The 16,919-nt window shown below is 38.6% G+C and overlaps 1 protein-coding gene across 7 annotated transcripts in view; it reads left to right on the forward strand.

Moving 5' to 3' along the window:
• The window catches only part of DTNA (dystrobrevin alpha), a 248,881-nt gene that overhangs the window by 129,730 nt on the left and 102,232 nt on the right, over positions 1 to 16,919 (forward strand). For all 7 annotated transcript variants that reach the window (XM_054583514.1, XM_054583513.1, XM_054583519.1 and 4 more), the window contains one exon: positions 7,994 to 8,074. In XM_054583514.1, the coding sequence (XP_054439489.1) occupies positions 7,994 to 8,074 (81 nt within the window). The remainder of the gene's footprint in view (positions 1 to 7,993; positions 8,075 to 16,919) is intronic.

The raw sequence follows: 16,919 nt of genomic DNA on the forward strand, positions 1-16,919 counted from the left end.
TAAAGCTGTGATTATTTAATGATTTCTTAAACACTTCTCTGAGTTGAAGTACATTATCTGTGGTGCAGTGCCCAGCACAGACAAATACATGTGTCACACATGTTTTTTGAATTAAAGTTGCCAACTCAAAGAAAAATCAACATAAGTTTTATAGCCACATAAAGAGAGATCTCTAAATTTTTCAAGTTAGAGAGATTTAGGAAAATTGTGCTTTTATTTTCCAAATTGTAACTTTATCTTTTAAAGAAATTTCTCAGGGTCGTATGTGCTTTATTAAATCATATTAAGAGTTCTCCTGATTAGTGAATAGTTAAATGCACACAAATATGTGTCTTTCTTCCTTGAGTATGCTAAATAACAGACTGAGATTTTGACCCAAAACAAGTAAACACATCTGATCTTGACAATCCATTAGTGACCATCATGTTTAAATCAACGCTAAGTAAAACATGTCCACAGTAAGTAGGATTCTGCCAGATAAAACAACTGGCTGATTTCAAGAGGAGAAATTGATTTTGATAGGTAGACTGTCACACAAAAGGGAAAGGTAATCTCACTGAGAATATGTTAAATAATTGAGAAATATATGGGTTACCTCAATTCTATCAGCAGGGCACGCAAGAAAGACAAGGAAACTATTATCAGGGAAGACTGACTTAGAGACTTGGTAAGTAACTTCTTCCAAGCATTCTGATGTCTAGAGAAAGAGCTTAAGAAAGAAAAACTTGTAAGTCTGGTCAACTAAGTATTATCTAGAATTTTTTTTTCAAATAGCAAAAGAAAGTGCCATAAAGATTTGGAAATTACAGATGTCAAAGAAAAATTGCCTGTGAAGGAGTTAAGAAGGCAAGGGAGACTTTATTCAAGGCTATTACAACAAGGGAGAAAAATTGAACACAAATCCACTGGAACAAAAGGCAGGAGGGTAATAGAAAAGTATTGAAGGATATTAGTGTGGAAGTTGGTCGATTGTGTTTGCTAATTGTCAATTAGAAAGTCAGGCTTCTAGTCTCTCACAGAGATGGGAGAGCTCCTTCAGTGATTACATTTCAAAGGGATGGCTTCCAGGTCCTTGAAAAGGGTTTTCCTGGGCAGTAAAACTGGCCGGAAGCTGGGAGATTTATATCTCAATGGGGCAGATAAAGAATTGACAATGCAAAGTTTTCTAAAGTAAGTGCTCTAAGAAAAGGGAGGTCAGAGGCATTGAATTAGAAAGAAGCCTGACTCAAGTTCAGTCAAGCTGAGAAACAGTAAGGCATATTAGCTTTATAAAGGCCAAGAACAGAAAGTAACAATTAATAAGAAGAGCAACTGATAAGAGATTTTGGCAAATTTAGGTGATTGAAGCACAAGCACATAAACATTTACTCTGTGCTTACAACCACAAAACAGAAAGTAGAAAGAAACAGCAAATAAATGAAATTAAGAGTAACATGGACTCACAAATACACAAAAAAGATTAGCCTTAAGTACAAAACAACAACAACAACAGTGACAACTCCATGGCTACCTACTTTGATTAAAGAAATTTTTGGCAAGTTGTCCTTAACCAAAAAGTATCTTATGTGTAATGTCCTAATTATCAGTTTATCTAGTACTTAGATTAAAGCTGAAAAGACTGGTTAAATGTAAATGTCATCCTCACCTTGGCCTTTCCAGTCATTCAACAAATTTATCAGCTTAAACAAGTTTATCACACTGGATGTTAGCAGAATAAATAGTTTGTTCTTGGAATTAAACTCACCTGCCTGTTTTCCTGCTCTCAGCACAAACGTACTTGGGAACATATCTGTGTCACTCACTGTCATGATCTCCTCCCTAGGGACAGACCCTAGACTCTTACCTTCAAATCCACTCACCTTAGATGCTGAATCAATGTTGGTTTAGGTCTCAATAAGAGGGAAAGGATTGGAAAATACTCTTTCATAACTTGGAAGGCTGCCTAGCAGGTGGAGAATGGTCTTGGGGAGAAAGCAGAGTGCCCTCAGAAAGTGAAGGAGGGACCAGAAATCAAAGGAAGGACACCTAGGTACTCAATAAGGGTTGTTGGATTACTTGAAGGCACTCGCTTTCTTCAGAATGTTTTCTGCAGTCTGCAGATAAATAGTTGGAACGGAACCCAGATCATGATTTTGCAATGCATGCTGTAAGTTTTAGGCAAACTGACTTCAAAAATTCAGAAAAATTACATGAATGGTCCCACTACCATAGGCCACCGTGGCTACAGTGTCCATTTTTACTTGCTTCTTCATCTCTTATGCTTTTCAGCCTTTTAAAATTGTTAATACCATGGGTCACTCTCCTGCAAATTCTCTCTTATGTCACCACCACCCTAGTCTGGTTCTTTTCTTTTTCTTACCACTCTCCAACCCCCCCGCCTTTGTTGTTGTTGTTGTTGTTGTTTGGTCAGATTTCACCAAAGTTTTGTCCTTGACCAATTATTTTGATACACAGTTTGACTTTCTCTCAGGGCTTCACCATTATTGTTATGGCTCTCAAGTGTCCAAGAATTCCTTTAAAACTGCCTCCGATATTCTCATGAACCAGTTTATCCAGAAGAGTCAGCATATAACTCAATAACTCAATGTCTCTTCCAGCCTGGCTTCCTCAGACAAGGCTTATGCTGATGAAGCCGCTTAAGGTGGGCTCACCCTTTACTGCACTAATAGTGCCCAACACAAGAAAGCTAGTGCCTCTGCCATGGGTTCTGTTTTCCAGTATTTTCAAAGCCATGCAGTTTTTAAACAATTACCAAACAGCTAGGCACTGTTGAGAAGTGGAGAGGAAGTTGCTCTTCCTACTGTGTGCCTCATTCTGACACTGAGAATGTAGAATGTGCACACAGTCTCCTCTTGGAAAAGTATTTCCAGTCTTTGCAAAGTCAAGACAGCTTGCTGCATTTTATATGTTTGTTAATAATTCCTGGAATGTATTCCATAGTCAGGACTTCCATATCCAAACACCCAGTTGACACTGGATAGTTTCACTTGGACATCCCACAATCAACTCAAACTCCCTAAGCCCAAAATTAAACTTTTCATCTTCATTCATCCCCACACTTGTTTCTCCCTGTTTGGACCTTACCTCACGGAGGGCCACCCCATCCCACTGAGTTGTCTAAGGTAGAAATTTCAACATTATCTTTGATGCCAAACTTCTTTAAACCTCTCTCTCTTTCTTTCTCTCTCACACACACATACAGACAAAAACATACACATATTCAGTCAATCATTAGGCATGAAAGAGTTCACACTCAGAGCTCAAGGGCTTCATCTTTATTCTGTAGATATTTGTTCAATGACTTTTAAAAATTAATGAGATATTTAAGAATCTGAATGACTTTATAAAAGTGTTTATAATTAACTATCAAAACTTGGAAGGCAAAGCATACAAGATTTTTGTTCAACTGCTCAGAATGTAATGATGCTAAAGCCAAAAATTAGGATGACTGGAAGGTTGGTTAGATAGATGGATAGATAAATGAATGGAAGAAAAGGAAGAAGGTAGGAGGAAGGGAGAACGGGGTTCGGGAGAGAGTGGGGAAAGAGGGGATAGAGATAGAAAGGGGAGAGAAAAAAATTTTGAAAAAAAGAGCTAAATGTAACCTCAACAAATTCAATTAAAAAAAAAAAAAAGCCCAATACCTGACTGTTCAGTCTGGGGCACTCGCCTTTTTTTTCTTAGGCTGTCAAATTAAATAATGACAACAGCCAACACAGCAATAGCCACCCGGTGTGAGTGAATCAAAATTATACCTACTTTTTGACAGATTGGCAAAAAATATATGTTTTGGTGTGTCATGGAATTTTAGTAATTAGTTTGTGCGCCATGAGATGAATAAAGCTGAAAGTCTCTGTCTTAACTTAACTTTGCTTTCATCTTTATCACTTTCTCCCAACTCTGACATGGATATAAGAGGTTTGAGGAGATGGTGCAAAAATATCAAGTTTCCTTAAATGAATTAGCTTGAAATTTTTATTATGAAAAGTTTCAAATGTAAACAGTAGTAGAGAAAATAGTATTCACCTCTACCCTTAATTATTTACCCTCAGCCTTTACTGTATGATTTGGAAGCAAATTTCAGGTATTATTTAAATGAGTTGAACCTTCATTTCTTAAACAATTATATACCAGTGATATAATAATGGGAAAAAAAACTCTCTATGATTTTGAGAAATAATGAAGAGAGCATTGCTAAAAATAAAAGATAGGAAAAGACTGTATTCATTTTTAATTAACGAGGGAGAATATAGATTCTTGGGAGTCTAGGGGATGAATTTGATGTAAGTTTCTTGATAAAATGGAGTTTCTTTTTCAGATCATGAACAAAAGATAACGGTAACTCTAGACATTTCAACATTATAAGAATAAGGATTGCTCTACTGACTTCACTTCCTTATTCATTTATTCAAATTCCATCTTTTTTGATAGAGAAATTAAGTCAGCTCATTTCCCTTTTTAATAAGGCTACTAGACTGTTAGCTCAGGAAACTATCATAGGATAAAAATGAACCTTAATCTCAGCCATATACTAACAAAGCCTCTTAGATTGTGCATGTGTTGGAGAAACATGGGCTGGATCACCATACAATTGGGTGGATTGATAGGTAGTGTTGTGACCAGTCTACAGGATAAGTAATGGGGCAATCACCTCAGAGGACAGCCTCTAGCAGTGTACTGGGAGACTGTCTGTAGCCCTGTTCAGGTCCTTGGTTTTAAGCAATGACTTGGACACGGAAGACATGCAGCTTTCCCAGGTATGCTTTCGATTTATACATCTTCAAGAAGAGACCACACAAGTAAAACTGAATCAAGTTCATGGTTTATTGGAGCAGAAACAAAAAAATGTATTTTAATCAAGGTGAATAAACAGAGCAAGAGTCTGCATACCATGTTTCAGCTCAGTTTTTTCGGTTTTGTTGTTGTTGTTGTTGTTGTTGTTGTTGTTTGGCCCATAACCCATTATGGACCCCATGGTTGCCACTCACATTGTCTGTGCAAGATGGTGTGCTACTATATCTGAAAAGCTAAATTTCACTGACCGCCATATCCCTTTTAATATTGAGAGCTTACATCCTCGGCAGGAAGAACTTACACAAATAGGAAACATTGACAGACCTACAGACCTCTTCCTGATTCTTAAATAAAACGGAGGGTCCATTAAGTCCACATCGTGACTTCCCTTTTCACTGCTCCTGGGTATGTGCATCTTTGACAAATTAGCACAAGAACCTAAGGGCAGAGGAGCCAGGGGTTCTGTTCTTAGGGGCTAAGATTTTGGTGGAACTAAGACATTTAATTGTATGCTGCATCATAGTCCTTTTATACCTGGGGCTTCAATCATTATTCTTGAAAAACTTACGCAAATACTCTGTTCCTAATATCTTCTTCTAATGTTGAGATACTCCTGACTGTTGAACCAAATGCAGCATCAATAAAATGACATCCGCATCTGGAGGAAAAAGCAAACTTAGCATGATGGTGCTCTGTCTGGTTATCCGGCAGCCTGGTTGTTCCTTTCTCACATAAGCCTCTCACGTTTACAGAAGACCCGAAACGGAGAAGCCCCTGTGAAATGCCAGTGACAAAACCAACATTTTTAAAAAATCAGAAAGGTCAGAAGCATGAGCTAAAAATTAAAAGAAACTAACCAGATAAGTATGAAATCCTAACCTTAGCCCCCAAATAAGCATTAAAATAGAAAATAGGAAAAAAATCTGACTTAATAAAGTACATATCATTTTTTAAAACTAGCTTCTTAATGAACTACAAACTTAGTAAGAGCCCAAAGAATGGAATTGCATTAGTAAGTGTCCTTATCAAAGGTGAAAGTAATTGCTTTCTATATATTCTGTACAGGTGAGGCAATATCTGTGGCAGTTGGGTTCATTTTGTATATCTCATCTCAAGGAAATACTAGCCAGTCATGAAACAGGATGTCTAGAACAGTTAGGGTTTCAAATCCTTGCCTGATAATAATGAGAATAATAATAGCCGTGTCCGTGTATTGAAGCCCCGTTGTGTGCCATGCTCAGTGGCAGGCATTGCTCTTGAAATGGCTGTGTAGTTGAACCTCTTTGACCTAAAACCTCAAGGAGAAGCTACCTCCCAGCTGAACTCTAAACTTGCGATAACAGGGACTTGTGTACATGATCTTCATTTGGTAATGAAGATACTAGTAATGATGATAGCAGCTTCCCAATGTTTGGGAAATAAATTATCAAGTGCCAGGGAGAAAAAATTATGTGGCTCCCAAAGGGAAACTAGGTCAAATGGGTTGAAATTACAGAGAGGCAAGTTAAAGCTCAATTATAAAGAAGAAATTTCTATCACTGTGCTTGCTCAGAAATGGTAGTGGAAGCTTTTCAAGGAAGCCCATCTGCTTGCTGTTAAGTGCTCACCGTGTACCAGCTACCAAGGTTACCTGCTGATAAAATTGGTATTATCACCATTTTACACATGGGAAATCAGACACCAGATAAAAACTTGCCAAAGTTTACACAACAAGTCCATTTATTTTTCACTATGTTACAATCGTTGGCTAAAAAGTCCACCTCTTGAGAACATGTTTAAGAGAATTCTTCTACTGGGTAAAGGTAAGTCCTTACGTCATTGACCCTTCAAGTACTAAGTATCATTGAACCTGTTTGTCAAGTAATGACCTTTTACAAGAATTAATGTTAAGTAATGGAGGAGTACTGATAGTGTTTTTAAAAGAATCTAAAGATATTAGTTGGAGTCAAAGGAATGCTAATCACCCTCAGAGAGGGACGCTTGCTAATTTATCCTGAGTTTCATTAGGAAAGCACTTCATTGGCCTCCTAATATAATTACTTTCAGGCCAGTTCTTTTATTTGGTACCCTGACTATTATATTCCAAAGCATTTATATAGCACTTTTACTAGTTAAGAGAAAGTTCAATACATGTCAAAATATAGCTATGTGCCTTTATATCTGTTATGAAACATAAACATTGGCTTAAGAAAGGCAAACATTTAGAAGCAAAGAACTGATATTTGCTGAAAGTCTGATGTGTCCTAGACACAGTCTAAAGATTAACCCATTCAAAGGAAATTCAAGTTATGTGACAAGCAGCCCACCTGCAGGACGAAGTTCTAGGGTAAAGTAGTGGGAACTATTGTTGGGTAGGTAAGACGGAAAGGGCCTGCAGACGAGCTTGGATTCTGAGCAGAAGGGGATTCAGACTTGGTGCTGTGAGCATCAGAAGCCATGCTGGATTCCTGAGGAGAATATGGGAAATAGCTCAAGTATATGAGGAGCATGTTCCTCTTTGTTAAGAAGGAGCTGGAAGCCACAATGCAAACGTAGTGGTTGTTTTTAGCAAGGAGTCTTCTCTAAGGTCTTCTCTAAGGTTGACAGGAAAGGTTGCAGGTGAGATACTAGTAATAATAATGAGCACCTACATCGTACTTACTGTGTGCCAGGCGTTGTGCTCACTGCTTTGGGTATAGTCATTCACTTATCCTTACAACTCCTATGAAGTAAGTCGTAATAGTATCATCATTCCCATCTCCCCGATGAGAAAACTAGGACTTCTAAAAGCGATTGGCCTCTGGTCCAGCAGAAAAAAATGCCCAACATTCAGCATGTGCTCACCTTACAGCCTTGTTCTAATGACCAATGACCACATTTAGAATGATTATTTGATGATATTACTGTCTGAAATCATCTAACTGCTTAAGTCACGCCTTGAGCAGATTGTTCTCCAAAGTGGCAGACACCACAGGGCTGAGGTTGTGTTTCTTGGCCCATGACCACGGTTGACAATCTGGCCGTCAGCGTTGATTACATGTGCTCTCTTCCCCGAGAACCTGAGGGATACGGGACAGACCCTTCCAAGTCTTAAAGTTATATTTATATTCTAATAAAAACAAAATTAAGTGTATGATATATTTACAGGTGTTTTATCTATAAATGTTATCAGCTCCTTTCTACACACATGGCATACCATATGTGTACATTTCCCCCCCAGGGGCTCAAGATCTGGATCGTATCCGACTCTCCACCTACAGGACAGCATGCAAGCTTAGGTTTGTTCAGAAGAAATGCAATTGTAAGTATGCCAGTTGTTTGGACTCACTACCCTCATTTATCCTATAAATGTACATTTGTTTCTTCTTTATTAAAACTAGGTTTTCTTGAAAGAATTGACAAAAATATGTTTACACAACAATGAAAAGAGTATTCTAATATACAAAGTGTAGCAAGACTATTCCTAAGTAACTCTGCGGGCTTAATTACTCTAAATGCTAAAGTATTTCATCCTGCCATTGGAATGGTTTAAAACTGGATGGATGTTTTCCTTCTTTTCTCTAGCCTTGGTATGGTAATTGCAGGGCCATCTAAAGATCTCCAAGAACATTCTAAAATATCCAACATTGAGTCCTTCTTATATTTGTATTTCCTTTACAAGTATAAGAAAATGTTTATAAGCTCCTGGAAAACAATCAAGTTTCTTTCTGAAACTAGAAAATTCATCCTTTGTATCGGAATATTAACTATATTTGCCTGCATCAGACAATAGCAAGAGAAGAGACACAAATAGTTAAGGAAACAAAAGAACTTCCTTCAGCTTCTTCTCAAATTTTAAAATGTAAGCAACAAGTTAGATCACTGATCACAGTGAGCAGATTTACAGTCCCTCCTGGGTCAGTGCTTCCAGCACATGATCACATTCATTATCTCTTGGGAAAAAATGTTACTTTTTTAAAAAACAGATGGCTATAAAAAAATTTGAAACTCTTCTTTTTTCTAATTAGTATTGGATGCATTAAAAAATTAAAACCATCGTGTTATTCTGAGTACATACACATATCTCTTGATTAACTGCCATGAGGATTAGCCCCTTGGTGAATGCGGAAGCCAGCCATGCCCACAACTCTACCCTCCCAGAGTCTCCAGTAGATGTTCTTTGGGGCATGGGTAGGCCACCCCCAACCCCATGCTTCTGGGCACGTAGCTGATCATGACTCTGGGGATGGGCAGGGTGCATCTATCCCTCACGTTACTCATATCTGCAGCTATCCTCCCGGCCCAGAAGAATGGGGCTGAAGTTTGGGGCAGGAGAAATAACATAAGTTGGTCCAACGTCAAAGACATGTTTTGACTCCTCATAGAAAGTGAAACCAATGCCCCCCTCCCTTGAGAAAAGCAATGAGAAAAGCACTCTGGCTGTGGGAAGGAATCTGTGGTTGTACTTGCAGTCCTGGGTGTTTCCAGGTCTAGTATTAAAGGACAAGGAAAAGACTCCCACAGAAGCAAAGCTTTCCCTCCCCCTCAATCTCATCATCCATATTCAAACAAAAAGAAAAATCTCCATGTATTCAGCAAGGAAAAAATGATGGGATCCTCCCCTTTTTTTAACCTCATTACCAATGGCCCTCAAAATAGGAAAGAAGGAACAGGGATAGGAGTCCGGTCTCCTCAAAGCATTGCCAAGCAGAGCCCTCCTTAGGCCACTTTCAGTAGAAGTAGAGAGCTTCAAAATTTCAAAATGATATTACAAATGTTAAGAATGGATAGATCAATAAATAACAAATCGATAAATAAGTAAGTAAATAAATAAGGGAGAGAGGGGAAGGGAAGGGAAGAAGAAAGACTCCTAGTGATTTGTCAACCCTGCACCAGCATTACAGAGGGTACACTCTCTCGGCCCTGACTGGGCTCAGCAACCCACAGGCCGTATTCCTTTCCTCTGCTCTCTGATAAAGGCGCTTTCTCCTTCTGGGCATTTTTCCTCCTCCTCTTCTTTCGTAGCCCTCCTCCTTACCCTACATCCAGAATCATGACATAGTCGCACTGGCCTTCTTGGAAAACAGTAGGGAAAACAGTTGCTATCTTGGAAAATAGTGGTAGCCCATCCCCGGGTGAAAAGAGAAACTTCACACCTGTCCCGTTGCCCTCAGTGTATCCAGTCACTTTCCTCTTAGTTCACTAACTTACAATGAGAAACTGCTATACGTTTGGCCCGGTGCTGGGTACCAGGGACAGAGTGATGGTGAATAAGATGCGATCACTACCTCGAAGTTGCCCAAAGTCTATGTGTATAGGCGGACTTCTAAACAGATTCACAAAACAGCGTGGGAGTGTACTGACAGGGATAGGTACCAGGTGCTGTGAGAGCACCAAGGAGGCAGTGCCCTGACCTGGGTGCCGGGGCTGCTGAGAGGACTTTCCGACACAGGGAGATACCTGGGCTGAGGCTCAAAGAATCGGTAGACAGTGAGCAGAGAAGTGTTATTTGCTTTACAATGTATTTTACAAATTGTGTACATTTGAGGATGAGAAAAGATATTACATTCTATACAAACTAGCAAAACAAAAGCTCGAGAAAGAAATACAAGCATATCTTTGAATGCTCTGCTAAAAATTAAGCTTCTTTTCCAAATTGTTTCTACATTGATAAGGAATGTGAAATACAAGTACTGTATATGTTTGCTGAGGTTTTTTTTCCTGACAATGAATATAACAGTTACGATGCTGAGGTACTTGCCAAATGCTAACACAATTGAGCCTGGCTTATTTAATCAAAGTTAGAGCCTGTTATTTAGGAAGGTAACCAGAAGTGCTGGTGTTTATGTGACATAACACTCAACAATTTAAATACCCCTGTATTAGAAGAAGATAATTTTTGTCTGCAGTAAAACCTAGCCCAAAATAAATTATGGTACCTTATAATGGAGTTTTACTCTACAATAAAAGAAATAAGGAAGAATCCAGATCATGTATTTGTAACTGCATTGCTTTATAGAAACTCTTGTTTTGTGTTTACTTCATAGAAACTGAGAAATCTTAACTGAAAATGGATTGTTTATTTTTAGGTCCAGATATTATTCACAGTATTATAAAAATTAAACTTAAAAACTAACTAATGGAGGAAGGAACATAAAAACTGACACTTGTCAAGTCATCACCTAGAAAAAATAGTGTCTGAATATATAGAGAGTATAGATTTTTAGGAGATTTCTTTCCTATCTAAACTTAATGATCAGAAGTCTTAGCTAATTCCCCATGTTTCCTTCCCCACAGCCCTTGCTTGCCCTGTTTATGGTTTCCCATCTAGAGCATTGATCCCTGTCACTGACATGCATGTTCATTTCCTCTAATGCAGTTCCTCATGGATGCTGAGAATCACTGATTCCAGTGTTCTAAAAGGACTTTCTTTCTAGAATGCTCGTTTTATTTCATTGATCTATTTGATTATTTCTGTGCTGGTGTCATATTGTTTTAATTGCTCAGAATTTATAATGGGTTTAAATTGTTTAATATTTTATAATGATGGTGGGGGGGTAGGCAGAGACAAATGTATTTGAAAAAAATAAATTAATTTAAAAAAATTTTTAAAAATATTTTATAATGAATTTTGACATTTAAAAAAATAAATAAAATCAATCTGCATTTAAAAAAAAAAAAGAATGAAGCAAAGAACTCTTACCTTTTGTGATAACGTGGATGGAACTGGCGAATATTATGCTAAGTGAAATAAGCCAGTCGGTGAAAGACAAACACCATATGATCTCACCTATAAGTGGAATCTATTCAAAAAAATAAACTAATGAACAAAATAAACCACAGGCATGGAAACATGGAGCAGGCTGAAAGTGACCAGAGGGGATGAGAAAGGAGGACAATGGTGGAAAGGAGAAGGGACTAAACAAAGAACATGTATGACTAGCCCGTGGGCATTGACAACAGTGTGGGAATTGACTGTGGGAGTGGGGGGAGGGGTGGGATGGGAGGAGGGGGGCGAAGGGGGAAAAATTGAGACAACTGTAATAAAATAAACATGATTTTAAAAAAAGACTTTCTGTATGAGGCCAGAAAACTATGGCCCTGGACTAAGTGGGCCCAGCACTCGTTTTCGTATAGCCTGAACTAAGAATAGTTTTTAGAGATGAAGATTTGTAACCTACTTGAAAAATAGGTACAGAGAACATTAATTTGTAACCCCAATTAAGCAAAATGTTTTTCTCTCAAAAAAAATCCAGTCTGTTTACTAGTAGTCCAACATTTTAAAAATTGTACTCATTTATTATATTTTTAATTTTATTATCAGAATATTGTAGAAATTTATTTCCTCTCTTGTTATATGCAGGGTGTATTTATAGTTGTAGTTGAAAGTAGATTTATAGTTGTGAGTACATGAAACATAGAGTTTATTATTGTATTATTTTTCATATGAACATCTGTAAACCTTTTGCCCCACCTTGCATATGGCAACAGAATATTAATCCATTATATGGTGATACCCCCATATCCACAAAAAACATTTACCAACCTCTGCAATAAAAGAAGAGTTGTAAGAAGCCATTCTTTTTGAAAAATATTCAAAAGGCAAAAAATTTCCTTCAGCTTTACTCCATAGGATTTGTTTTCCAAATCAGCCTCTTTTCCTCACCATTATCTTTGCACCTTGTCATACTCTCCCTCTCTGTGCCATGACTAGCGCATTCTCTAATAAAAGAAAAGAACAAATCTCTCTACAAATTAGGGAACAAGTTGGCTATTTTATTTTCTAGGAGAAATGGTACAGAATAGAAAATACAGATATTTTCCTAATTTTCCTTTCTAATCAATAGCCTTCTCTTTAGCTCCCAGATTTCCTAGCAACATTCCACAAAAATAAATATTCTATATACCATTTATAAGCATGTGTGCAAATGGTAACATTTCAGCCTTTAGCTTAAATAACTTCTCTGCTGTAACATTATTTTCTCAGTCAGCACTGACATGGTTAATGATCCGGATCCCCTGTAATGTCAGCAGGCATTTTTTTCAGAAATTACTTTGAAGTCAATGGGACGCAGCCTTAAGTTCATGAACAACAAAAAGCAATAAGAGAAATAAATCAAAAATCTACTTCCTCCTGTTTAACAGTGGAACAAAAGTAAGGAGCAAGGGGGATACTGTCCCCGACGCCCACAAATGACATTGCACCATCTTTTTGTTCTTCTAGCCATAATCTGAATTTTTCTATCACTTTACAATAGCAATTTAATTAAAATTTTGTTTAAAAGGAAAGGCAAAAAGGTATATATTTGTATCTGAACTTTTAGTGTCTCAAAATATCTTTCCTCTGGTAAATGAAGCATTTTTTAAAAGTATCCCTCATCCAGATATAATTTAAGGTTACCAGACATGCTTTTAATAGCTCTAAACTTTCAGGATCTCTTATGAACCAAAAAAATGCAGATACCTGTTTACCTGAAGGTTTCTCTATCACTGCAAAATTAACCCAAGTGAATGCTATACATGTAGTAAGACCTGAATGAATATTTTTCTATGAATGAATTAATAGGCTCCACTAGATTCATTTTTCACCATCCATGTGTCTAGTCTCATGCTGCAAGAGTAATCTTTAGGTATTTCTTAGTAATAAATACTAATATCCCCGTTCATTTTTTTCAAGCTATTCTTCCAGCATATTCCCTCTCTCTGCCTCATTTTAAAATATGTGGATTTTTGGCTGCCTATATCCATTCTCTATCATTTCATAACAAATTACCACCCACTTAGCAGCTTAAAACAACACCCATTTATTATCTCGGTTTCTGTAGGTCAGAAATCCAGCACAGCAAGACTGGATTCTCAGAGCAGGATTTCACGGGGCTGAAATCAGTGCTGGCTGGGTCTGCAGTTCTCAGCTGGCACTCAGGTCCCCTTCCAAGAAGCCTAGCTGTTGGCAGAATCCCTTGCCTTGTGGTTGCAGGATTGAGGCTCCTGTTCCTTCCTGTCAGTCAGGGTACTACCCTCATTCCTTACCGCGTGACTCCACAGGCTGTTCAGATCATGGATGTTCTCTGTTTCTTCCAGGCCAGCTAGATTATGTTTCTCTGACTTCCTCCCCTGTGACCAGCCAGAGAAATCTCTGCTTTTAAAGGATTCATGTGATTAGGGCAGGCCCACCCAGATGCTCTCCTCCCTTAAGGTGAGCTGATTCAGGACGTTCAGTCTACCTGCCAAAGCCCTTCACAGCAGTACCTGGATTCATGTTTGATTTAATAACTGAGAGAAGGTGAACACTGTGGGCCAGGCATTCAGGGGGCTGGGGGTGAGAAGGCATCTGAGGGTTCAGCCTAGCATACTGCTCAAGACCATAGACTTTTCTGTTTTCCAGATAATGACATATGGAACAGTGGATGGAAAAAAATAAAGTTTAAAGTAAAAACCTCAGGCAGAGAAATAGGTCCCCCCAAATAAAAGTATTTAAAAGAGAAGGATAGAAGGGCTCTCGCCAGTCAAGGAGTCAGATGGAAGAGCAGGCATGTGTAGAGAAATAAAGTGGCTGATGAAAACCCTTGGAGCATAGTTATCTTTGTATCGCTCTAAATGGTCTTGACACTCATTTTCATTCCTGATACTAATTATTCTAGACGTGTATTTAGAATAAAGAGAAGTTCATCGGTAGAATACAGTGTTCCCAAAAATGCCCTGTGGGGAGGCTGGTGGTGGCAGCGGCAGAAGCCCATTCAAGTCTTCCACCGTGTGACACCGCGGCGGGAGCCTGCCCCTCGCTGGGCACCGGGACCTGGGAGGAATCGTTCCCCCTCATTCAGAGCACACTTCTGCTCTTCATTTTCATTGCTTTTATTTTTAAGATCTTAAAAATCTAGTGTCTTGTTTTCTTCTTAGTACATTTATTTTTAGAGAGTGCCAGAAGCTTTATCTGATCAACCCGCCGTCACCGTCCAATCTGCGAATTAGGCGAGCACCTGGAGTCTTGTTTTCAGAAGTCGGGATATAACTAACATCCATCAGCTTCCTTCCCTGTCCCCTTCTTCTGCATTAAGCCCTTTTGCCAACTAAGCCATTTTATTCTCACAGTTTAGGAAAGTGCATCATTAAATACCCCAGTCATTTGGGAAAGAGTGGTACATGCGGGGGAATGCCTTTCAAGCTTCCTCAACCCCATCTGACAGGTGCCAAAACAAGATTCAATGACCTTGTCTGAGTGGCCTGCCAAGCTCTGTTCTTGGGAGCCTGCCGATCGGCCCAGAGCCAGTCATCAGAGCAATGAAGGAATACCGGCACAGTGCTGTCCCACAGCCCCAGGATCTCCAGGCTCTGAGGATAGGGGTGGGAGAATGGCCTGTCCGACATAAGCACACCTGAGATTCTGCAGGGAAGTCACTCCTGATGTCACCTTGCTTTACTCCCCATTGAGCCTTTGTTGGCATTTGTTGTTACTATCGGTCACTCATTTATTTATCATTCAACAAATATGGACTGAGATTTTCTCCTTACCAAACATTATGCTAAACCATGGGGGGAGAGAGAAGTGTGGTACTATGCCTTAGTGTACAAATTTAGTATTAGAAAAACCTCGTTTACAATCTAATGAATGTGTTCTATTTATTATAAAGCTTCTGATTTTGTAATATCAAGTGGTAGAAAGACCCTAAAACTTTATTATATAAACTTATGTCTAGTGTTTTAGTTCTCTCAGCAAACATTCATTTTTCTAAAGAAAAAAATAATAATTATAAGTAGAGTGTTTAAAAGAAATCAAATACATATATATAGATTTTTGTATAGCTATTGAAATACCTGAAGTCTGTAGCTATTTTTAATCATTCATAGTTTTGGGCTACGACTTCTGCTTTACCTCTGAGAAGTTCTGTTTGTTTGGGTGAGGAGAGCGATATTAAGTGGCTTCCCTTGGATAAATACCAGATAAAAACCATGTAATTGAGAACTTAACTTCTAACTTGCAGATATTAGCCAAGAGCCACGATAAACAGAGTCACTATCCTACAATGTCTGTCAAGACTTGTCATCAAAAGACAAGCATGTGGACCACTCAGCCTGCTACAAAGCTAGTAATGACACCAGCTCTAAGCAGCTTAGTTTCTGAGAAAAATAATGAACTTCAATGTAAGAACAAGTGTGATGCAATTTGCTTGTCAAATTTGACATTGCAGAATAAGACACTGATATTGTATTGTGGAGAGGGATAAGCTGAGGAAAAACCATATAACCAAACAGAATCAGAATCTACTCTAAACATGGTCATAATCATTATTTTTCATTTATTATTCCAGCAGTTTTCAATCAGTGACATGCAAGGGTTTGATTAGAATCAGTGCTTCCGCCAGTGTTTCCCCAGAAAACAGACTCCACAGCAAGGCTTGTCTGGAAGGTGCTTATTTGGATACTGAATCCAGAACAGAACTGGAGCAAAAAAAGAAAATCAATAGACAATGCAGGAACTGCTAAGGAACCTTGCGAAATGCACCCCAAAACTATGTGCCCAGGAGACAAAAGGAGGTGATATTGATCCAGTTGCTCTGCCCTGCATTGGTCAAGGGTGGCCTATGCTTGCACTTAGAGGTCACATGTGTAAGAGTGTGAGGTAGGTGCCAGGTGTTTGTGCTGAGCCATCAGAGGTGGACAGCAAGAGCCTGAGGCCCATTGCTGTCTGGCTGCAGCTGCACAGTGCTGTTCAAAGTCAATGTCATGATAGCCATTTTACAGGGGCTGGAGAAAGAGGTGGAGCCAAGATTTTGAAAGGCACTAAGAGGGGTCTGTAACATTACCTACCGTGTACCGTGGCTTTCTGCATTGGAATTTCCTCATCAGTATTTTCTGCTAACTTTTAAAGACTTTTTTCCTACAGTAGATACCCTTCCCATATTCTTTACCTCGATAACCTGTGCTGCAGGTTAGCCATCCAGTGATCTGTTCATCCCCAATGCTAGACCCTCTCCTGAACAGTTTTCCACGTACTAGGACACTGGGCCATAGCTATTTTCTAAGAGGATGCATAAAATGCATTTCCTATTCTCCATCATATTATTTACTCTCATTGAACAAAGATGATTAATTATACACTTAAACAGAACAGGGTGAGTGCAGAAAAAAGTAACACTTCTGAGCTGATTGTTGCTTACCTACTCTTC

The sequence above is a fragment of the Pteronotus mesoamericanus genome, unplaced genomic scaffold (assembly GCF_021234165.1).
Source record: "Pteronotus mesoamericanus isolate MK-2021 breed Mesoamerican mustached bat unplaced genomic scaffold, CSHL_Meso_final contig_74, whole genome shotgun sequence".
Taxonomy (NCBI): domain Eukaryota; kingdom Metazoa; phylum Chordata; class Mammalia; order Chiroptera; family Mormoopidae; genus Pteronotus; species Pteronotus mesoamericanus.